General features: G+C 37.8%; 1 protein-coding gene across 7 annotated transcripts in view; it reads left to right on the plus strand.

The window, feature by feature from the left end:
- per2 (period circadian clock 2) overlaps nt 1–25,257 on the plus strand; it is a 66,046-nt gene that overhangs the window by 25,802 nt on the left and 14,987 nt on the right. For 6 of the 7 annotated variants that reach the window (XR_008300634.1, XR_004580315.2, XM_053227402.1 and 3 more), the window contains 15 exons: nt 7,609–7,707; nt 7,879–8,036; nt 9,161–9,282; nt 9,998–10,199; nt 11,518–11,569; nt 12,842–12,984; nt 15,463–15,541; nt 15,903–16,009; nt 17,243–17,396; nt 17,954–18,062; nt 18,514–18,651; nt 20,486–20,561; nt 20,734–20,902; nt 22,151–22,278; nt 23,974–24,174. Coding sequence is in view for 5 of the 7 variants with exons in the window: in XM_053227402.1 (XP_053083377.1) it covers nt 7,609–7,707; nt 7,879–8,036; nt 9,161–9,282; nt 9,998–10,199; nt 11,518–11,569; nt 12,842–12,984; nt 15,463–15,541; nt 15,903–16,009; nt 17,243–17,396; nt 17,954–18,062; nt 18,514–18,651; nt 20,486–20,561; nt 20,734–20,902; nt 22,151–22,278; nt 23,974–24,174 (1,937 nt within the window). In the remaining 2 variants the exon portion in view is untranslated. The remainder of the gene's footprint in view (nt 1–7,608; nt 7,708–7,878; nt 8,037–9,160; nt 9,283–9,997; nt 10,200–11,517; nt 11,570–12,841; nt 12,985–15,462; nt 15,542–15,902; nt 16,010–17,242; nt 17,397–17,953; nt 18,063–18,513; nt 18,652–20,485; nt 20,562–20,733; nt 20,903–22,150; nt 22,279–23,973; nt 24,175–25,257) is intronic. The other variant, XM_026925188.3, reaches the window with a different exon arrangement.

Consider the following 25,257-nt stretch of genomic DNA (forward strand, 5'->3'; position numbering starts at 1 on the left):
AATACTAATTGACCCTCTGGAAGCCCCGCCCCATTACTCCCATTTCACATTGTTAATCTCTTGTCTTGTTTTGATTTGTCCAGCTCAAAAGATAAAACAGACAAGTGGCAGCACATGATGGTTACTGTAAAACCTGTTTATTCGTGCAATGAGGTTTCTACCTTAGACAAGTGATTTGTGAAAGGACTTTATTGAAAATGTTCTGCATTCTCAGAGGGTGGGATTAAGCATTATTCCTCTTTGGGGTTGGCAGGTCTGATAATAATTTCATAACATTTATAGTATTGCCAAACGGAATTGTTCACTGGAGGCATTTATTTAGGACATGTACAATCTTTTGCGCAGAGCAGTTTTCAGGGCCTTGCTTAAATTCCCAGCAGTGGGAGCTTGGTTGTTCTAGGATTTAAACTCTCAACATCCCAGGAAGGCTTTACAACCATAGACAAGTGTTTTTTTTTTTAGACACTGAATTTTTCAATGGTGCCGCTGTGTACGTCAGCAACAATGAAACCAGTTTAATCAAATTTGTCCAGATAAATGTTGTTAAATTGCATTAAATTAGCTTAGTCATACAACATGCTGACATAAACTGGCATTGATTTGCTGCCTGAAGTGCAGACCAATGACACATACAGGGGTCATGATGCAATTTTAAGCCTTTGCCTATAAGTAATGGACATCTTACAGAATAAGAAACACCTGTGCTTCACTGGGGCCATATAGCTTGGTCTTTCTGTGTTAGCAGCAGAAATTTGCATGTTGGAAAGTATGTTCAGACAGATGAGCAACAGTTTTTCAAGAAATCTGTTGTCAAGCCATGGTAAAAACAGAAATTGCAGTGAAGCTATTTCTGTTTCCCTACACACCCTGATAGCCAAAGTACAAGCTAATCACAGTGCAGTCGTTTTCTTATGCATTACTTTAACCTTTACTCAGAAAAGGCCTACAAACCATCTGGCCAAACTGTAACCTGATAGGCACAGGAACATGTTTTTCAACAGCTGAGAACCAAATTTTCAGCAGTGGTGAGGGGTTGCTGAGAAACAGCATAGAGGGACTTGTATGGTGGACTATCCACATAATAATAATAAAAAGAATGAATTTACAAAAAAGCATGTTGTGATTTAACAAATAAAAAGCTATGATCATTGATATGGTGAAGTTTTCTGACACAGGAGAGTTTTCAGAAGAGGTGAGTTTACTTTTTCTGGTTTCTCAATAAAGCTGGGATTACACTTTACTATATTCGGCCGATTTTACAGTTGCAGGCACAATTGGTAATGAGTTGAGATCAGTGGTCTTAGAACATATAATGTGACGTGCTCCCTGCCAGCCAGTTTAATGCAGCTGCGACCAAGATTGCTGAAGACAAAATTCTGGCAGTGTCAGAAAATTTTGCTGAAAATGTGAGTGACCCTTGCTATCTCACTTGTCTAAAATCTACCAATAGGCGGGTGGCATATGATTACACAATACTTACAGGACACCTACAAACATGACAGTAGCAATGATGAAATGTAAACAAGAGATATTGGATTTAAAAGAAGATTGGTTTGTTGAACTGTGGCAGCAGACCAAATGTTTCATCACAGTTACATCATGACAGGACAAAAAGGGCTGTGACATGGAAAGAAATAGACGATTAATTACAGCTTCCAGGTGCATAGCTAGCTAATTAGCTAGCTTTCCAGTTGAAAAGCTACAAACTCAGTCCATACTCATTCTTCTGAGACCCTGAACAGCTATGGTTTTATTATGAACTTTTATGTGATGTATCTGTATCTTTGGGTACCCAAAAGGCTTGAAAGGAGTCATGATGAACTAAGACCTAAAAGCTTGTCACCAATCACAGTAATAAAATAAATTCTTCACTAGGGTACTCTTTTTCTTTCAGGGGTCTCAGGGTTCTCTTTTAGAGAACTGTATATGATAAAGCAGCACAAGCAGTTCTGCAGCCTTCAGTTGGTGTTTTCTGATAAAGAAAAATTCTGACCAGAGGCAGATGCAGCATTGCTAATCAGCATTTTCTATTTATTGGTTCAGTTGAGTATCTCAGGGCTGATAGGGATATTTGCAAAAGGACAGAGGGAGCTAATTTGTGTCTAATAATAGAAAAAAAACAAACCATCATCCCGCCTAATTCCTCACCATTTGTTGCTTCTCTGTCTCAGACGGAAAACATTTCATTCCCACGCACTGAAGGAGGTATTTCCATGCCAATGTGGCATTTGCGTGTGTACATGGGTGTAATTCATTCATGGCCCAATTTCGCTCTGCATTTTTTGTCTCAAGCTTTCTGTCCTTTTATTTTGATTCCCTTTTCCGGTTTTCTGTGCTCGCTGTTTCAGTCTTTCATTTTCTTTGCATTATTTTCTTGTCTTGGCCATACTTTATACTCAATTTTTAATATTTCTTATTTTCTTCCTCTTTTTCTTCTTTCTCAGTTCCCTTCTGTTTCATTTTTGTTCTTTTCCTTTTTCTTCTAATGTACAAAATATCAATATTAAAACATTTTTAAAATGTGACTGAACTCAGAACCAATCACATTCAAACTCATTTTCAAAAGTAATTATCATAGACTTGTCATCAGTGAAGTGACTTTGATTAACCAAAAAAATATAGATCAACTGTTTCTGTGGGATTTTCTTGACAACATCTTGGTTACATCTGACTGCTGAAGCCATGGTCCACAAAGAGCTTACAAAGCATGTACAGGATCTCATTGTTGAAAGGTATCAATCAGGAGAGGGGTACAAAAGAATTTCCAAAACAATAGATGTACCATGGAACACCGTGAAGGCCATCATCAGAACTGACGAAAGAACAAGAAGAAAACTTATCAGGGAGGCTGCCAAAAGACCTACGGCAACATTAACGGAGCTGCAAGTACTGGTCACTCCCTGCATGTGACAGTAATCTCTCATATTCTTCACATGTCCAGGCTATGGGGTAGGGTGGCTAGAGGGAAGCCCAAGCCTACCTAGAATTTGCCAAAACATACATACAATCTATGTGGCAAAATGTGTTATGATAAGACCAAGGTAGAATTTTTTGGGCATAATTTTATAAGAAGCATTTTATGCAAAAACAAGACATCTTACCCCCAAAAGAACAAAAGCCACAGTGAAGCATGGTGGTGGCAGCATCATGCTGTGCGGCTGTTTCTCCCAGTGGTGATCTGGGGGAGGGAAATCACTTCAGGGTGTTACCATTGTGCAAGCTGTAATGCTAGTAATATGGCTTAAAAAGTAGACATCTCATTGTATATATTGTTGGAATAAAGCAATAAGCCAGAAGAGGGCTTGTGTTACAGTGATTGCATCACAGGTAAGGGTGTTCTTTGCATCATGCCCAAAACCCATTTAACCACGATTAAATCATTGTAACAATGTGGCTTATTGCTTTTATGGCAACAAAAACAATATTATATAAAATACAGTCTTCAATAAATAATTTAATGTATTATTAATATTCACAATGCACAATGTTTCTACCACGCAATGTAGTATGTTAACAGAAAGCAATAGTTTTTAAGCAACATAATGGGCACAGTCTAACTGTTTTATTGGTTTAAAACCTTTATTAAAAAAATGATTTTTTGAATAGTTAAAACAGTTCTTAAATTCCTAAAGAGGATATATTTGGAATCCTATCTGACAGGGAACCCTGTTGTAGGGTTCTACATAAGAGTTCTAGATTTAGCCATGTACAACCTATGATTTTACCTTTTCCTTTTCCAGTTGCATTTCTCTTATCTGTCGGTATATTTAGCTCATCTGCTTGGATATCCTATTTGTGAACATGCTTTCTATTCCAAGCTCCTTTGGGAGCTATTTATAAATTCTCTGTTTAATCTTTGAAGAGCCTTAATGTCAACTGCACCTGGACAGGTGCTCTATTTAGTACTTACAGCCCTAAGCTCATAGGACAAAGCAGTGGCCTGGATACATGCATATTTATACATTCTTTAATCTCTGTTGATTTATCCTTGAGGAGCCTAGATGTCACCTGCACCTGGATGGTTACTCTTAGGACTTACTGCAGTAAGCTGATAGAAAGCTGAAAAAGCAGTGGCCAACAAACACACACACACACACACACACAAAAGTATTGGACCGGGAAGGCCAATTCATTTGTTTTTGCTATACACTGAAGACATCTGAATTTGAGATCAAAAGATTAATATGAGACAATGGATCAGAATTTCAGCTTTCATTTCCTGATATTTACCTCTAGATGTGTTAAACAACAGGGCACCTTTTATTTAAATCCACCCTTTTCAAGTGATCAAAAATATTGGAACATGTGACTTACAGGTATTTCTTGTTGTCCAGGTATGCCCTGTTAGATTGATTTTTTTTTAAATAATTAATAACTCTGAATGTCTACTCTTGGTTTGACCTCTGGGTTTCGCCTCTGAAGGCTGCAATTGTTGTTAAAAAAAAATAAATCAACATGAAGAACAGAGAGCTGTCTGTGGGAGAAAAGCAAGCCATTTTGAGGCTGAGTAAAGAGGGAAAATCAATCTGAGTTATTGCACAAGCACTGGGCATAGCCAATACAACAATCTGGCATGTCCTGAAAAAGAAATAAACCACTGGTGTACTAACAACCAGATATCGAACAGGTCAGCCAAGGAAAAACAACGGCAGTTGATGACAAACCATTGCTGTGAAGACAGCTGTGAAGAAAAGCCAAAAAAAACAACACTCAGTGACATCAGCAACAACCTCCACAGGGCAGGGGTGGAGGTTTCACAATCTACTGTTCAAAGAAGACTTTGAGAGCAGAAATATAGAAGCCATACCACAAGATGCAAACCACTCATCAGCAGTAAGAATCGGAAAGCCAGATTGGAATTTGCAAAGAAATACAGAGATGAGCCACAAAAATTCTGGAACCAAGATTAACCTCTACCAAAGTGATGGAAAGGCCAAAGTATAGAGAAAGAAAGGATCTGCTCATGATCCAAAACGTAGATCATCTGTCAAGCACGGTGGAGGTAGTGTCATGGCTTGGGCTTGCATGCCTGCTTCTTGAATGGGCTCGTTAATCTTTATTGATGATGTAACTCATGATGGTAGCAACAGAATAAATTCAGAAGTCTACAGAAACATTCTGTCTGTCAATTTACAGAGAAATGCGTCCAATCTAATTGGGAGAAACTTCATCATGCAGCAAGACAATCACCCAAAACACACAGCCAACACAACAAATGACTTCATCAGGGAAAAAAAGTGGAAAATTTTAGACTAGCCAAGTCAATCACCAGACCTTAATCCAGTTAAGCATGAATTTCACCTCCTGAAGAGGAGACTAAAGGGAGAAGCCTCCCAAAACAAACACAGTTTGGTGATGGGTTGCCAGCTTGGTGCAGTTATTGCAAGCAAGAGATATGCAACCAAATATTAAGTGTTATTTACTTTAATTTACTTTAAGACTATCTGTTCCTATACTTTTGTTCACCTAAAAATTTGGTGGTCTGTCACTAAAGGTGCCATGTTCTAAGTTGTTTAACACATCTAGATGTAAATATCAGGAAATGAAAGCTGAAATTCTGATTTATTGTCTCATATTCATCTTTTGATCTCAAACCGAAATGTCTTCAGTGAGGAATAAAAACAGAAGATTTGGTCTTGCCATTCCAATACTTTCTGTGGGGACTGTATATAAATTAATTAGGTCACACTGAATGAACCCAGAGTTTTGTACGTATGGTATGTATGTTTACATGGTTAGCAGTTTTTTGAATTACATAATAGATAATGGCAAAAAGGACTGCTATGTGATTTGTGATTAAGGAAGAGTCCTACAATTATATGAGCAAACAGAACAGCTCACTGGGTTCAGGCTTTAGGGGTCCTCACAGAACACATAGAGCCACAGGGTAACTGTGAAGAAAGAAGGAAGAAATATAGGGCATGCCAAGGGTGGTAATTGGATGCTTGAGAGAGGCACAAATGGAGAAGTCAGCATGACCTCCATCTTGTCTATGATGTGGGTTGTTTACTTGTTACCACCCCATTTCTGTAGCACTTAAAAGTAGAAAAAGGAATTGGTCTCCATGGTTGTCATCATGGCTTAATGAACATACACCACCCACATAATAACATTCATTTATCTTACTTGAGATGAATTGCTGATCTTAGCAATTTTACTGAAGGAGAAAACCATCAGTTCTAGCTCTCCGTCATTTTCCACAACAAAGCCATTACTGCGAAAGCACCCAGATAGGGGGCATGTAGTGAAATCAAATTCTTTTGGTAACCTGGAGTAGTAAGACAGGTGAATCAGTTGGGCAGTTGAAATGAATTGAAATAAAGCAGCCAGTGATGGGAATACTGAGAATTTCTTGATTAAGCTATCAAAAAACATCTGGGGTTGGGGAAAACTGCTCTCAGAATGCAGCTGAAACCAGGGAGCAAGAGATGAGGCCGAGTGAGTTTGCCACTTGACAGCCAGTATTGGGTATACACCATCGTCTACAGGGATAAACCATCGTTCTTCTTTCTTTTTAAGTCAGTTGTTCACTTATTATAATTCAGCTAAGCCTTAACGGGATTTACAGTTGTTCATTTCTTACAGTGCAAAATTAGCTTTTTGAGGGTGGCCTGTGGTCTCTTACACACAGACTAGCCAATGAGTATCTCAAATCCCCCAGTCTATTCGCAGGCCAGTTTTTGTATAGCTTTTCTGTTTTTCTTAATTAAGTAAATTGGTAGATTGGTAGCTAATGGAGCACACCAAGGGAACTGTGACAAAACTTGTGGTTCGTGCATGCTAGTTCACATTATATATGATTATAGAAGTGACAAGATAAACTGATAAGTAGAAGCTGACAATGAAAACAGAATGCTCAAAGATGACTGGACAGAGAACTATACATTTATTCTTAACAACTTTGCAACATGTTTTGTTTTGTTTTGCTCTTACAATTCACATTACCATTTTTGACTAACACCATGTCTTGTCACTTCTATAATCAGACCTGAGAGGGTAAATGGAATTTAAAAATCTATGGAAGTCTGTGAAAACTATTCATTTCTTGAAGAGATGCCTTAAGCAAAGAAGAAAAAAGTTAAATAATTTACATAAATGTGTGTGATTGACTGAAACATACAACAACAGAGCATCTGCTACAGAAGCCAAGAGGATTCAGCTCGAACCGCTGAAATGTTTTGTTGGGGTCTGCTAGTTGACTACCCCTGGTTTATGGTTTCCTCCACTGCAGCAGCAACACTCCCCAAACACTCTGTCAGCTCTTTTGGTGCTCTCCATGGTGCTGCATGTTTCTGCAACGTTTGTGGGGGATGACAGTCAGGGCACCACACATTTTTAACATTTAAAAAAAAAACAACAACTGCACAGCTGTTGAAGACCTACCGTAAAGCATTTACATAAAAACATCCGCATTTGTATCTAATGAACTGTGGCCATGACAGATCTTTTTCCAACCCTGAGTTGTCTTTAAAAATGGTTTGTTTCAACTTAATAATGAACAGTTCTAGCTGTTCTAGCTGTTCTAGCTGTTCTGCAGATGTATGAGTGGTTCTTATTCAGAACTGCGTTTTCATTGCTTAAATTTTGTGTCTTTTATTTGGCTTGCAGCTCCAACTCCCACAGTCCCTCACCTCCCAGCAGCTCCAATGCCTTCAGTCTGCTAAGTGCAAGTTCTGAACAGGACAACCCTTCCACTAGTGGATGCAGGTATGTAAACACACAACTCTTGTACTTAATTGCAGTACATACCAGCACTTGCGGTCTGGGATTAATACATATATGTACACCAGCATAGAAACTTAAAACAGTTGTCTGTTGGTGACAAACGCTCCTCCTGCCATGTGATGTGATTTGTGTGCATGTTCTGTACATTTGCAGTAGTGAAGAGTCTGCCAAGGCGAAAACACAGAAGGAGCTGATAAAAACCCTCAAAGAGCTGAAGCTCCATTTACCAGCAGATAAAAGGAACAAGGGCAGCAAGTCCACCACTCTGAACACACTGAAGTATGCCCTTCGCTGTGTCAAACAGGTTGAAGGTGAGCAGAACTCTTCTATTGTGAACTCAGGATATACAGAGTGCATAATCTCATTAGTTTAGACATTTATGGGATTATATTCCTCCTCATTTTGGGATTTGCAAGGCCAGTTTTATCTGGTTGTTATTCTGAGAAAATTAGTTTGGAGACTCTTATAGTTTGAAGTTCTCTTCTAGTCTCGTTGGGCTGGTGCCTTAGGTCATCAATATTTATGTGGGGAAAATTATGCGTATTCAGAGACGGGTTATGCAGTCGGTTTCTTGGTTCCCCATTCAGACTTCAGATGTTGGCAGATTTCTCTTGAGTAGAAGTGTCTGAGACCATTTTTTCAGTGTCAAGGTGGAACAGGTTTGAGCCCCTTGTTTCCAGTGAAGGAAATACAAAGACATCCTATAATATAATTGTGTGCTTCCAACTTAGTGGCAACAGTTTGGGGAAGACCCACATAGTGTGGGTGTGATGCTTGGGTGTCTACAAACACCCAAGATGATGGCAGGTATTGAAATAAACAGCTAATTAGAGTCTACATCAATAGACTTGTGAACTATTTATAAGGGGAGCCTAAGATGCTCTTTTTTGTGAAGTATATTATAAATTAATTAAATACTGTCATGATTATGTATTTAATATTGGCCTTGAAAGGCATTCCATGTATTTACAGACCAAAACATGAATTTCAGTGTGATAATGTGGTTACACAAACTGTCAAATGGTGGCACTGGACATAATACTGCTCTTCGCTCGGGTCCGAGTGAGTTCAGGGTCATATGCACACATAACTGAGACACGCTTCTGTTTTAGAATATTCCACCTTGTGTGTGCAGTTCTCACACAGCTGTCTGAATGGCTGTAGTTACACTGTACACTGGACTTAGGTCTGTAGTTCCATGTGAGATGCTCAGTTTCGCTATTAAATCCTTTGACATCATATTATAAATCTTTTGTCATGTCCATTATTTTAGTCTATAATGTGTCTGCATTTCACAACACACATATAACTTACTCTTATTACTCTTACTCGGTCTTGTAAGCAAGTCATATATTATGTGTTAAGATTTTATCAAGTGTTTAAGTAAATAAGTAAAGTGTTACAATTTTGATTACTGCTGTGACTTTTGTTTCAGCTAATGAGGAGTACTACCAGTTGCTTATGATCAATGACAGCCAGCCGTCTGGCCTGGATGTATCCTCATACACGATAGAAGAGATCGACAGCATCACGTCAGAATACACGCTGAAAAATACAGTAAGTTTCACGTTTACCCTTTTAACATATATTTAAACTGTTATTTAGCATGTTCTGAAATATTTTAATTGTATCAAGTGACACGTCAATCCCAGTAACACTTTCATCACTGTTAGGGTTGATAAAGCTTATTTTCAGACTGATTTTTTTTTCCAGTGAAATATATTTTTGGGCCTTTTGATTTAGTTATGTGCGACACAGACTCTTTGTTGTTTCGATTTTGTACTGTAGAAAATGAAACAATAACTGTGAAGTAAATCACCCTACATAAACTGTGTGGGATCCAATGTTTGGGCCACCCACGATTAGTCATCAAACAGCTCAGTTGTTTCATGGCAGATTGTTAGTTTATGCGCAAGAGAGCTTATAATAGAACTAGACTCAGAAGCCAGACTGTAGATTTTTGCTTTTCCAGGTCTTTGTTTTTTGTACTTGCAATCTTTTGCTGTTGCTTAAAAAAGACCAAAAAATATTTTATGGATAAAATGTGTGGTCCTGATGCAGGAAAATGGAAACACATCACTCAGAGACACTGCTATAAAACAAGCCTAACAAGCTTCTAAGCCTGAGTCTAGTCTGACACGTTAGGCTTGTTTTGTTAAATGACCTTTTTTAACCATATTAAAGTGTGATTACAGTGTAATTTATTTAGATTCTTGATTTTCAAGTGGTTAAATACTGGCTAATAATGACACCTAGCACTGTTTGTGTATAGGACATGTTTGCAGTGGCAGTATCTCTGATCACGGGCAAGATTGTGTACATCTCAGATCAGGCGGCGTCCATTCTCAACTGTAAGCGGCACGTGTTCAAGAATGCCAAGTTTGTGGAGTTTTTAACACCGCAGGACATCAGCGTGTTCTACAGCTTCACCACACCATATAGGCTACCATCTTGGAGCATGTGTACAGGAGCTGGTACGACATGCATGCCTTATCTTGTACAATTCTGCTTCCAGGGTTGTCAACAACACCTTCATGAAACACATTAGCCCACATGAATGTTGATGAATTCACTGAGATTTCCAGAGTGAGTGCGTCATTCTCTCCTGATTCAGACTACAGCAGACTCTTCCTGTGCCATGGAGTCATTTTTAGAGCACAGGGAGGCGGAGAGCCAAAGATTAAAAAGCTCAAGTCTCGAACAGGAATCCTTTTATTGGACTATAATGGCACCTGTGTGTGCACTTTGATTCAGTTACTGAAAATAGGAAGGTCATTTTTTACAGAGATTACCACCGTGTTCCAGGTAACAGTCTGAAGAGTTTAAAACAATTATCTGCAATATATTTTAACAGATGGAGGCCACATGGGGGAGAGATGGTGGCTGATGCAACCCTTAACATAAATTTTTCCAGAGTGCTTTTATTATGTGGTCATTAAGGAACAAAAGAACAAACCATGACTCGAAACTTGGAAACATGACAGCTGCATGTTATTGGAAAATAATCAGTGACTGAGTGGTGTGATGCCACTACCACCCCAAAGTTGATTATTTTCCGAAAACAGCATGTCCCAAAGTGTTTTATTCATCTTATACCACAGGAATTTTTTATTTATTAATGACCATCATATGCTTTTTATCTGTTTGTAGTTATATTTAATGTTGTGGAACATCTGAGAAACAAGTTAGTTACTTTATATTGCAGCATTATAGCAACTATAAAGTCATTCCTTCACCAGCCTCTCTTTTTTTCTCTCTCTTGATGTTACTAAGACAAAAAAAACACAGCTTGTCATGTTACTGAGAAACCAGAAAGTGCAAAAAAAAAGCCCTCTTTCATGGAGGCACTCCTGTGGCAGAAAAAATTAGTGAATGTTATAAAGCAATGAGACTTGAGACTTATTCCATAAACGTTATATAATCCTTACATATTCTTTCAGAAATATCAACCATATCAACAATTATCTGTTTTTCCTTTTTTAAATTAAAAAAACCTTTTTTATCTGGTTATTATTAGCCTTAGATTACATGGAGCATCTGTAATACAAGGCCCTGTGAATGAGTTACTAAAGAAACAATATGAAATAAGCACATTAATATAAAGATGTAAATGGAATTACAGCTGCCATTACTGTGAGAACTGTGCTGTGCTGTTCATCGAAAATGAATCAACACCTTCTGTTCAGTAAGATTCAAGAATTCAGCAGTGCTATGGTATAATTGGTTTTAAACAGCAGCAGTCAGAATGACTTCTCTGTAGTAACAAACTTCTCATATTTTTTTCCCTCAAAGAATCTTCACCTTCTGACTGCATGCAGGAAAAGTCATTCTTCTGTCGCATCAGGTGAGTATACATACTGTATATAGCCATGTGGCTGCATCTGGATGTCTGTGTGTGTCAGTAGGTCCTCACTGTATGTGTCTCATACACAAGTTTCAAGTTTATTGCCATGTGCATAAAGAGAGCTTTAAACATCTATATACAGTCAAATTCTTTCCTACACAGAGTGATGTAATTAGTTAAGCAGTATTTTTGTTAAATAAGAATCCACATACCATTGTTGTACAGAGAAATTGTTACTTCACACTGTCCCCTAGAGAGAGTAATATGCTCATGTCCCTCAGGTAAAAAAAAAAAAAAAAGCTGGCCTGGTATAAATGGAAATACATGAAATATTGCTCCATGATCACTGGGATTCAACTGAACACTATAGGCAGGGACGCATTTTACACTTTCTCTTGCTGTCAGATCTCTTTTAACCATTTGTTTTGGGATCTCACTATTAAACATGCCCCCTCACACTGTCCTATACAAATGCATAAATACATTGTTGCTGCAGATGATTATCAGCGTAATTTCTGCCATTGTTCTGCTGTGGAAAGGATAGTGTAATTTCATCTCAGACACTGCACACTGCTTGGGTTTTACAGTTTTTGACACTGCGAGCAAAGTTCAGTCAAGTTCAACTTTGACTCTTCCCTGCTGACAAATGAGATACCACCGTATCTGATGCGGCAATATGTGACCAACTTTGTACAGACAGGGAGGAGAAGCTGACTTCACCATTTCCTGCTTTCCAAGTTATCCAGCTCAGCATTTTCTATAATGTTGGGAGAAAAATACAGCGTCTCGACATGACACCCATATGAAACAGTGTACCCAGGTAGCACAGATACATTGATAATGGATGGTGGATGGTTTTCAAACTCGCTGCTAATCTACAGTGAGAACATCTTGATAACCTAGAATATCTCAGTGAACAGAGAGCTTATCATTTGTATCACTAACCCATGTTTGCAGTGACCAAAGTGCAAAACATGTATCATTTGTAGACAGCCTTAAAGATAGTAAAGGCTGGATGTACTTGTACAGAGTAGATGTAAATGTACATCTGTTTATATAAATGTGTGTTTGTGTGTGTGTGTGTTTGTGTGCAGGCGATACCCTTAGGGTAGGACCAAAGAGTAAAAGTGTATACTTGATAATATAACCATAAAACATAAATTCCCATAAGGGCTGGAAATAAAGCCAGAATGGTAGATCCCTTATAGGACCAATGTTAAGCATACACCCATGTGTGTCTGTATTGTTTAATCCTGTCCTCCTGTGTTGCAGTGGAGGTAAGGAGTGTGAGGGAGACCTGCAGTACTACCCATTCCGTATGACTCCTTACCTAATGAAGGTGCAAGACACAGAGCACACTGAAGACCAGTTCTGCTGCCTTCTGCTGGCTGAAAGAGTGCATTCCGGCTATGAAGGTCTGTAGTCATGCACAATTTTTTTTCAAACACTCAACAAACATCCAGGTTTCAATAATGTAAGATAGTAGAAAGTGCTTTGGGACTTAGTTTCACTTTCTGAGACCTGCTTTAAGATTTTTGAGGGTTATTTCCGAGAGCCCTATCAGTAATAACTGCATTATTAATTGATGTAACACATACGACACACATTTGTACTAGTATACAGTAGATATTATTTCTTAATACACAGTGTTATCTCTTCCTCAGTTACCAATCTTTTAGTAAAGTTGTGTGCAAATGTTTGCATAAGCCAAACCAAACTAAAAATTTCTGCAGAATTTACAAAAGATTTGGAAATGCAGGATTCCTTCCCACTCAAATGCCAGTCATCCATAAATTACCAGGCACGTGCGCGGCGCAGCTTGCGTTTGGTGACGCCCACATACTCCATAAAAGGCAAAGCTCACAGAGCTGAAATGATGTGTAAGCGACAAAAAAGGCTCTCTCAGAGGTACAAGTTATTCTGACTCATGTCTATATCACACATCAACACATCAAATCTTGAGGTGGATGGGCTAAAACAGCAGAAAACCACATCAGGTTCCACTCATTATACCCTCAGATCTGTTCTTGACTGACAGGAGTGGAACCTGATGTGGGCTTCTGCTCCTGAAGCCCATTCACCTCAAGGTTTGATGTTTTGTGCATACTGAGATGCTTTTCTGCTCACCACAGTTGTAAAGAGTGATTATATGAGTTACTATATCCTTCCTGGCAGCTCGAACCAATCTGGCCATTTCCTCTGACCTCTCTTAACAACAAGGCATTTCCTCCCACAGAACTGTCGCTCACTCACTGTTTTTTGTTTTTCACACCAAACTCTGCGTAAACTCTAGAGACTGTTGTGTGTGAAAATCCCAGGAGATCAGCAGTTTCTGAAATTCTCAAACCAGCCCATCTGGTACCAACATCCATGCCATGGTTAAAGTCACAGAGATCACACTTTTTTCCTCATTCTGTTGTTTGATGTGAACGTTATCTGAAGCTCTTGACCTGTATCTGCATGATTTGATGCATTGCGTTGCTGCCACATGATTGGCTGATTAGATAACTGCATAAATGAGCAGGTGTATGGGTGTTCCTATTAAAGTGGTTGGCGAGTGTATATAATGTTATATTGTTACAGCATCTTAAAAGGGCAAAGTTTGGAGGTGAATTAGTTGTGAATTCAGTGAGGTGAAAAGAAAATGGTTTGGCATGAAAATGGTAAAAAGAATATACACCTACTGTGCCCAGGTGATTGTGGTCACCAAGCACATAACGCAAAAAGTGTCTTGGCGACTGTCAGCCAGAAATCTCTCGTACACCAATGAGCCCTTCCTGAAGCTTTGTGGAAAAAGCATGTGTCGTTAGGAAGCCGATGAGACATACCAGACTGGTTGCTTATCAGTCAATTGGTACTGGCTCTAATGAAGTTGAACAGCATTATAAGAAGACACTGTGGCAAACGGAACTAAAGTATATACTGTATGCTGAACCATTGCAGCACATCCTCCTTTTATACAGCTGCATTCCTTCAGAATGACTGGTCTTATTTGTCTTAGTTTATGGATTTGTAATGACTTGCTTTCTTGAATTTTTTTTTCATATTTAATATTTTGTTAATGCCTTTAATATGAAACATTTCACAAAACTTTCATTAAATTTGTGTGTTTAAATGAAACACATAAGCTATTTAAACTTGAGCATAATCTGCTTATAAAACTCATTATGATTTATATGATTTGAAGCCGATCAGTCGCGGTTTATGTTAGATAGTCTTCTTATATGTAAATTTGCACACACTCAGGAGCAGGATGCAAATGTTTTTTTCCAAAATTATGCAATTTTCATGAATACCAAATTTCTTGTGTAAATGATTGTACGAACAATTGACGAATAAATCCATTCGTATCCAACTTGATAAATGAGGCCCAACATCAGCGTAACACATATTCTGATCACAAAATGGTATTGAGATTAAGAATGATGTGGGGGAAAAGGGCAAAGACTAATTCTCCAAAATTCTCTCATATGTCAGATTTAGCTCACAGTGATTTTTTCAACAATCTTATTTAGCTCTGGCAATTTTTCCCTTCAGGTCATTTATTTTAATTCACATAGGCTATGACTAACTCAATGATTTCCTGTCTTTTTCACCTTTTTTCAAATTTCATGACTTTTTTTTTACTATATTAGCAAAAGAAAATAATTGGATTACACACTGATTCAGAACTTAAGCAGCACTGTCACACAATGCCCCATAGTGCAAAATCTGCTGCTAGATAAACATGAGTGAGTAAGGAAGACTTTCTTTAGTTAAAGGCCAGAGCCATTAGGTGTTTTGCACATGAAATATAATAGGAAGACTAGCCTCTGTGCCAAAAGGCTTTGTAAAATGGAAATGCGTCACTGTCCAGTATTGCTAATATTAACCTCTAAATGTTTACTTCACAGCTCCAAGGATCCCCACGGACAAACGCATCTTCACCACCACACACACCCCAAGCTGTGTGTTTCAGGATGTTGATGAAAGGTCAGGATTTATGTCTGTCTGTTTTTTTTCTTTCTAAACACAAAAGTCTGAGGTTTTTTTCTTGTTTCATATTTGAATTTCTCAAACAGCTAAGAAATTATTTACCTCAGTTTGAGTCTGATCTTCAAATAAAATTAATTCCTGACTTTTGAGCCTCAGGGCCACTGAGTACCTATGATTTCATAAAGAACTCTTCATGTTCTATAAGTAAAGAGACGCTTGGTGAAGTTAAGTTCCTCTTGGTTAGAACACATGAATAACTGCTCATAACTACACAATAACCCTGTACATAAATTGAAAAGCCTTTCATTACAGAACGACTCAAGGGAATGAGTGAATGATATTTTTGTTTGCATCTCAGAGCTGTCCCGTTGCTTGGATATCTACCACAAGACCTGATTGGTACACCAGTACTTCTGCACCTGCACCCAAACGATAGGCCATTGATGCTCAGCATTCACAGGAAGAGTGAGTGTCACACCATCAGATTGTACTGCTTAAACCCTATTCTGACTGGATTATTTTTATATGGGGAGGTAGGGTAATGTAATTATTACCAATATATCTCTGGAAGTTTAGTTTCCAAATCCATCATGTCAGTCATTTTTACTGACTGCGCATTCCTGAGTCTCTTCCTGTAATAAAATCATCTTTTTTACCTGTAATAAAAGGGCCTGTAGAAATAACACCAAGTGGTGACACTGGTGTCTAAAAGTCTGAGACCACTAGCATGAAATTGTTTAAATGGCAAATGCTTCTATTTTGCATTCATTGCCTTATTCTTTGCATTGCAAATGATATTATCAGCAATAGTGAAAAGTAATGGAAATGGGTAAAATAAATATTTACATAAATTTCAGAATTTCTTAATATCATAAATTTGCTTAAATTTAAATAGTGACCTAGAAACAGTGCTGAATCTTCAATATTAAATATATTCTAAATATTGAACATTTTCTTTGTTTGTTCTTCAATTTTTCAGAACTTTTTTGTTTGTTTGTTTCCTGTTTTAAATTAAAAGAAAAATCCCATATGCCAAATTTTTTGTGTGGTCTCAGACTTTTGGACCAAAATGCACATATCCAGTCCGTTAAAACTTCCATTGTGTATAAAAAGACATTTATTTCTTCTGCGTAGAGACAATCTTGTAAGTGCATACTCTTTTCCATCATCTCTGGCCAAAACCAAATCAAAAACACAGACAGGCTGAGGTTAAAACAGCACGATAATATATAGATGCCATTATGCCATTTAAAAGGACTTGTCAGAAAATCGATGCTTCTGTGGCTTTTAATTAAGTTATTGAGTTCCTAGCACAGGTACAGCCTACATACATGTTACACGGCCACAAGCCCTACAACAAGCAGTTACAACTGAAGTAAACATAATTAGTTTGTATTTAAGATATGAGGTTTTTATTGTATGCATGCAAACATCATAAAGACACTCCCATTTCTGTAATTCATACATTAAATTTTATCCTGTCCAGATAGTACTTTCGATTAAAATATTTGCCTATGCTTTTAAAGTTTCCCATTGCCATTTCCCATCTATATTATAATCAGCACATAATGCTCTATTATAAGACATCATGATGTATTTTTACTTATAGTTAACAGTTTGACTATACAATAAATATATACATTACTTAAGGGTATAGTATGTAATTTTCAACATGGTCAATCAATAATTTTCCCGTAGTCTTGCAGTACGCTGGTCAGCCGTTTGACCACTCATCCATTCGTTTCTGTGCTCGAAATGGAGAGTACATCACCATGGACACCAGCTGGTCCAGCTTCGTCAACCCCTGGAGCCGCAAAGTGTCCTTTGTCATTGCACGACACAAAGTCCGCATGTGAGTATGGGACATGCTTTTGTCTACAAAATGCTATTGACATGCTTTTGTCAATAACTGGGATCATCAAATGGCAGCTCCAACCATCCAACACATTTTTCCATTTACATTCAAATTTTGTAGAAAAGAGCTACTGAAATGTGTAATTATGTGTATGTGTGCATGTGCATGCACAGGTGATACCATTAGAGAAGGACCACAGAGTAAAAAACAAAAAGTACAAAACAGACTACTGGCCGAATTTTACAAAAAAACGTCAGGAGTGATGATATAAGTGAAAAGGAATAAGTACTAAAAAGCAGAGGCATTTTGTCAGACCTAGCTGATGACTCTTGACCTATATTTTCTAAAGTGCTTGAAGCATAGGTGTAATATTATGATTAACCTCTTCAGATTAAATAAAATGTAGACAGTGTGTTATTTTTCTCATGTTTGCACTGAGCTATATCTCTCAGCTGAATGTAGTACATTTTCATTAAACTCATTTCCTCAGCCAAGTGCAATGAAAATAATAATGTGAAAGTAATAATGAGTTTGCCTGGGTTGGAATTTTCCAGGGGTCCGGTAAATGAGGACGTCTTTGCAGCTCCAGCCACAGCTGAGGGTAAAGCAATGGACTCGGATATCCAGGATATCACAGAACAGATTCATCGGCTCCTGCTTCAGGTCAGTCAGTACAGAAAGAGAAAGAAAGACAAGATTTTGTGCCTGGGGAATTCTAATTTTTTTAATAGGTTATTGCCCAGGGTAATTATGTTTCCTTGACTACTAAATAAATTCTGGCAATTATATGGTGGAGTAAGAAGGAAGAAAACTCATGCGTCATAAAGACAGAGACCAGAGCCAAACATGTCAAACTCCATTACCAAATTTTGAAATTTACTGGTGTGGGGAAAAGGGAAGTACAAATTATGACACCATACAAGTTACATATAGATACAAGTTGTATATAGATAAAATAGATTTAAAAAACTGGGTCTGATAATGCACCTAATTCATGAGTTTGACATGTGACATAAATGAGAAGCACTCTAAACAGTCACCTCTCTCTCTCTCTCTCTCTCTCTCTCTCCCTCTCTGTGTGTGTGGGTGTGTGTGTGGGTGTATGTGGGTGTAGCCAGTACATAATAATGGCTCAAGTGGCCATGGAAGCCTAGGCAGTAACGATCATCTGGTGAGTGTGGCCTCATCCAGCGACAGCAATGGAAATGGGGTCCGTCCACGTGCAGATGATGAAGAGGGTCGAGCCAAACCTGTAAGTCATGATAACTTATACACTGTATGGCCAAAAGTTTGTGGACACCTGACCATGTGCGCCTACTCCAACTGCTGCCGCAAAGTTGGAAGCACACAATTGTCTAGAAGGTGTATGTCTTTGTATGCTATAGCATTAGGTTTTCCCTTCACTGGAACTAAGGTGCCCAAACTTGTTCCACCACAACAATGCCCCTGTGCACAAAGCAAGGTCCATAAGGACATGGTTTGCCAAGGCTGGTGTGTAAGAACTCGAGTGACCTGCAGAGAGTCCTCACCTTTGGGATGAATTGGAATGCTGACTGTACTCTCGGCCTCCTCACCTGACATCAGTGCCTGATTTCTCAAAGGCTCTTGTGGCTGGTTAGATATCCACATACTTTTGGCTGTATTGTGTACCTTTATATATACAGCTTCAACATGCATGTACACAAGACATGCAGTGAACACTCTGTACCTTTTATAGTTCTGTCACTGTAACAGATATTTGAATTTAAAAATATCTCCATGCCTTTTTAATAGACCGAATGATGGGGATGATCTTAACTATGCTACTATATACCAAAAAAAATCTTACATGTTCAAACAGGGCCACATTCAAACTTGGGAGTAAGTCCCCATTTAGATTTAGATTTTTCTTATCCATCCAAGTGGAAAAGGCCACAACATTTTATAGTGAATGTTTCTTTGTTCAAGACCCTTCCTTAGGAATGAGCTCATCTTAAGAGAAATTGAGAAAACTGCCTGTCCCCATCTTTGAGGTTTAAAGATTTTTAAAGACTTGGAAATATTTAAAACCTGTATTCAGAAACTGTGCCTGTCAATTTAATGGATATATATCCCATTATCCATAGAATGTATGAAAAATACATTAGGTCAGAATATATATGAACATATATTAAATTCAGTCTGATACCAGTCCGTTGTTTTAGGCCATTGTCGGCTTGACCTAGATACTCATCCCAGTGAGTGTTAAATGATGCACAGTGCGGCGCACACCTACGATTACTGAAGAAGAACAAGTGTTTTGCCCTGGAGTATGCACTGTTACTCCAGCCAAAAAAAGTGATTATGTCAGTAGAGGTTTATTGTTAGAACTAGCATAAAATTTGTATGCTTTGAAATAGATGTCAGAAATTTTACAATGATAATAATCATAGCAATGTAATGGTTCAGACAAGCTACACAGGTAACATCTGCTGAAAGCCATTAACCAGAAATGTACAGTATATAAATCTAAATCTCTATAGCTTACTTTGTGTTTTTCTATAGTCCAGTTCCATTTTCAAATTTGAAGAGGCATTAAGGCATTATGGGTACCCTATGCCATACTGTCAAAGCCCCTGATATATACCATCAGATTACCTGTATGAAATATAAAATGCATTCATCATAAAAAAAGAGATACTACACAAATGAAACTTTTATGACTTAACAAAAATTGTGTAACATGTATATAGTATGTACAGTGGGGTCCAAATTTCTGAGACCACTAGTGAAAATGCTTCTATTTTGCATTCTTTTCTAATTTAATACATAAATTTTCATTACAAATTATATTATGGAAAACAACATGAGACTCGAAACATAGACTATTTAAAATATTTACATGAATTTCAGAGTTTCTTAGTATTTGGCATGTCCCCTATTTGCTTTAATTACAGTGTGCACTTGAGCTGAAAAGAAAAATGTACTTCAGACAGCCACTAGAGGACATCATAGATGTTTTGGCTTCAAGTTTCAACTGCTTTTATGTTTGGTCACCGTATACTGTACATATACAGTCTATAGTGCAGCCTTCCTTACCATCGTGTTTATTGGCTTTCTGTTCACAGAGGACATTTCAGGAGATATGTAAAGGTGTTCATATGCAGAAGAGCCAGGGACAGCAGTTCAAAAAGAGTCCAAGCAGTAAGTACAAATATGCCGCTTCTGTGCTTACGTGTGTATTTGTGTATAGATGTTTCTGTGGAAGAAAAAGAGTGATTGTGATTGCACTGAAAATATGCATGTCATACAAGCTGCTGGGGATTGGAGGGGGCACAGAGTATATTCTGACCTAAATCAGTCACACTTTCTCCAGCAGAACTGCTCCAGAAGAGTCCGGTAGTTCGGCCCAAAGACTCAGCATACCCAGTAAACTGGAGAGAGAGTGTGGAGGAGCAGCAGGCCACCATACAGGAAGAACTCGCATTGAAAGACCAGACTGTCTACTCATACCAGCAGATCAGCTGCCTGGACAGTGTAATTAGGTATAATGGGATAGTTAAGCTGTTATTACAAATACAAAGAATATTTTAAGAAAAAGAATATGTTTGTTTATTTTTCACCTATTAAATTTTAGTCTTTAACAAAGTTGATTCATTTACATCCGTTTACAGCCTTTTTATGGCAATCATGTGGTCTGTCTCAGGGCTTCCTAAATCTTTTTTGCAGCCATGGACCCCTTTTACTGAACGAAAAAAATCAGCTGACCCCCTCAGAACAAATTTATTTTACAAATATAATTCAAGTATTGAAACATTAAGCTCATTATTTAAGTGTCCAGTAATATTTTGGCTGTTCATTGGATCCATATATGTTTTTTTATGCCTCTGCCACTAGGTGGTGGAGGTATTATGTTTTTGGGTTATCTATCTGTCAATCCGTATGAGATTCTTGTTATCTCAAGAACAAGTGTTTAAATGTTTATAGGATTTATAAGGAATTATCATTTTAACCAGCAGATGAACTGATTAGATTTTGGAATTGATCCACGATCAAGGTCACAGCAAAATCAAATGTCTGAAATAGTTTTTCTTCGATAGTTTCCTTCCTGTCTGAAGTATATTTAAAGGGTATTTGAGGCGCATAAATTTGTAAAAAGAAGGACTAGACTTGTTGGCGGCATAGGTATCCTTGTTGATGCCACGGGTGTCGAGTTCTACTTATTTAATTCAATACTTTCCACTCACAAATCACATTTTATTCAAATTGGCAATAGAATCAAGTTGGTGTTATTTATGGGTTTACTTACTCAAGTTATGTAAGTAACCAGTTAACCAGGCTAATAACTGTAGGAACTCAATAATAAATATAATAACTTCAACCAGTATCACATTTTTTTTTTTAAATCACAGACCCCCTCTCTATGCTTCACGGACCTTTGGGCATCCCTAGACCCCACTTTGAGAACCGTGGGTCTGTTTATCACAGTAACAACTGGGGGGTTTATATTTGGTTTGGAAACAGTATTCTCTTTTTAAAGATTTCTTAAACTGTTTTTAACCTACTCTGACCTTGACCAGGATAAAGCAGTTACTGAAGATGGATGAATGATCTCTTTAGATGAATGACTTCTCTGTATCTTTATTCTTAAAGTCTCTTTCAAGCTGTTAAATCTGTTATTTTGCATGAGCCTACTTTAATTGTGATTAATAGCTCTCTCTCTCTCTCTCTCTTTTGTTCCTCTCCCTGTCTCTCTTGCTTTCTTTTCTTTCTGTCTGTCTTTTTTTTTGCAGGTATCTAGAAAGCTGCAATGTGCCTATCACAGTGAAACGTAAATGCCAGTCGTCCTCCAATACCACTTCCTCTAACTCAGACGAGGACAAACAGAAGGCAGCTGAAAGCTCTATGCAGGTGGCTGAAGGTAGAAAAACATGCACTTCGAACACTTAACCACTAACCACATGTGCTGCAGAAGTAGACTTGTGTTGAGTGCTTTCATTTGAAGTGAACAGAAAGTGCTTACGTTCTGTTGCTTGAACATAAGCAACTATTATGTGGTAACATATACGTTTCTAAATCGAAGCATTTCATTAATATTTATCAGTGTGATTCTGGGATGAATAGCACACAGAATAAAAGTATTAAAAGACATTAGTCTTGAAAATAATTGATAGGCATACTGAAAAGAGTGAATCTAGGCCCAATACAGACAGCAGTGCTGTAAATACATTTACTTTATGTGCAGTGTTGCAGAATCTTTTCGGTCAATACAAAAAAGGGTTGCACTGTTATATATTATAATGGCAGTAATTAATATTCAAATAATACCAATACACTTTTATTGACTTAAATATAAGAACAATGAAGACTGATGAAAACAAACTTGGATAGTATGATAATACTTTACATTAAGATACACTACACAAAACTAACATAATTTACATTATTACTTAAGCCTCAACATTTAGCAGTAATCCACAATAAGTATAGTTTAAGGAATATGTGTATTAATTGATTTTCTTTGCTAATAATGCACAGAATTAGTCAAATATTTAATATAATGTCTTATTCCAATCCACAACATACATTATGCCATAATTAGTAATATGCAATAATTAAGTAGACAATTGACAGATTTCAGAAGTGAAGCTGAATACTAGGTTTCAGTTTTTATAATTAGATTAATTCATGTTTCAACAAACATGAATTTTTCTTATATATTTATTATTGTTTAACATCCTTATAAGAGTGCCCTAAGCAGAAGTTGTAACTACACTACATGGCCAGAAGTATGTGGACACCTGACCAATCACACCTATATGTGCTTGTTAAACATCTCACTCCAAATTTAGTCAGTCTTTGCTGTTATAATAACCTCCACTCTTCTGGGAAGGTTTTTCACTAGATTTTGGAACATACCTGAGGGGATTTGCCCATTCAGCCACAGGAGCATTAGTGAGGTCAGGCACTGATGTCGGTGAGGAGGCCTGGTGCTCAGTCAGCATTCCAATTCATCCCAAAGGTGTTCAGTGGGGTTGAGGGCAGGGCTCTGTGCAGGCACTCGAGTTCTTCCACACCAACCTTGGCAAACCATGTCTTCATGGAGCTTGCTTTGTGCACAGGGGGCATTGTCATAGTGGAACAGGTTTGGGCCCCTTACGTCCAGTAAAGGGGAAATCATAATGCTACAGCATATAAAGACATTCTATATAATTGTGTGCTTCAAACTTTGTGGCAACAGTTTGGGGAAGGACCACTTATGGGTGTGATGGACAGGTGTCCACATACCTTTGGCCATATAGTGTATAACATATCTTCTTGTTAATATGTATTATTAACTATTACCTACAAAATATTTTTCCCCACACACCTAGGTTTTTCATTGGTGTAATTCCTCCAGTGTAAGACTAATTTCTATTCACTAGATTTCAAATGTATATGTAGATTAATTCCTGAATAACACTAAATGGGTATAGAAAACATTGTAATGTCTAGTATCAAGCAGTGAAGTTGAGAATGAATTCATATTACCCTTTATTGACCCCTGTATATTGACTTGTGATAAAGAGCATAAATACATGTACAGCTATAAACTATTGTTGTCTTAATCCTTTAGCACCTGGACACCTGAAGTCCCAAGCTGGTCTTTCACCTCTGGAAGTGTCGAAGAAGCCGAGCGGCTCGGGCGTGGTGGGCACTTCGCTCACTCCCCTGGCACTGCCCAGCAAAGCTGAGAGTGTGGTGTCCATAACCAGCCAGTGCAGCTACAGCAGCACCATCGTACATGTGGGGGACAAAAAAACCCAGCCGGAGTCAGGTAGATAAGGCACATAAGTTAATCAGCAATGAGAATGTCAGTGTTCATAAACATGATTAATCATAGGTCATTAGTTAACATATGCCATGTCTCCAGAGATATTCAAGGTCTAGTCACAAGGCATGAGACAGAATATTGTTATCTCAAATATTACGATACAGGATAGTAGTGAGGTGAATTTTGCTTCTCTGAGATGTATCACAGTATGGCTGTTTAATATTCATTATGAGCTCTAACTCTTCTTACACACTAAGCAGCAGCACCAGAGGTAGTAGCATAAAGCACAAGGTTTGTGAGTGGGAACCTTACTGCCTCGAAGCATGCTTACTTAATAGTCCAAAAATTTATCCGAAGGAAGTGTTATGGCACATGTGTCAAATACAAGGCCCACAGGAAGTTGGAAAAATAATACCAAAATGGCCCATAGTACACTACTGCTCAACTTTTTCCGACTGTCCAGAATTCACAGCAGATGCGTAGCACAGTTACCGTTAACCACCATATATATGTGCACTCCACTTTCTACAGTGCCTGGCTTAACCACGCTCTGAATGCAGGTTAGAATCAACGTCTTTGATGTAAAATGAAAGTGATTAAGATGTAAAATGGGATGAGGAAATATGCAAAATAAAAGTATGATTTTTTCCTCGTCTGTACAATGAAATTGGTAAGTATGACGCACTCGTGCATTTAAAGTGGATGTCAGACAGCAGGAGGAGCTGTGACGACACTAATTTGTTATTTTAGTAATTTAAGGAGCCATCTACTGTCAAACAATCTTTCCATAGTAATAATGTTGCCATGAAGTACATTGACATGAAGTACATGACACTGAAAAAGATTAAAATTTCATGTTAATAGTAGGGGAAAATTACAACATATAAAGACTGATCTACTTTTCTTACAATACAATGCATTGATATTCCAGTACCTCGTGTGTTGTCATTACAAAATAAATGTTTTAAAATTTAATATTTTATTTGTGTCGATATCATCTCCTGTCAATATCGTCTTTTGAAGCCTGTATTGGGATATGTCTCGTATCATGGCTATAGTGTATCGTCTCATGCTTAGTCACATAAT

Source organism: Pangasianodon hypophthalmus, chromosome 21 (genome assembly GCF_027358585.1).
Source record: "Pangasianodon hypophthalmus isolate fPanHyp1 chromosome 21, fPanHyp1.pri, whole genome shotgun sequence".
Taxonomy (NCBI): domain Eukaryota; kingdom Metazoa; phylum Chordata; class Actinopteri; order Siluriformes; family Pangasiidae; genus Pangasianodon; species Pangasianodon hypophthalmus.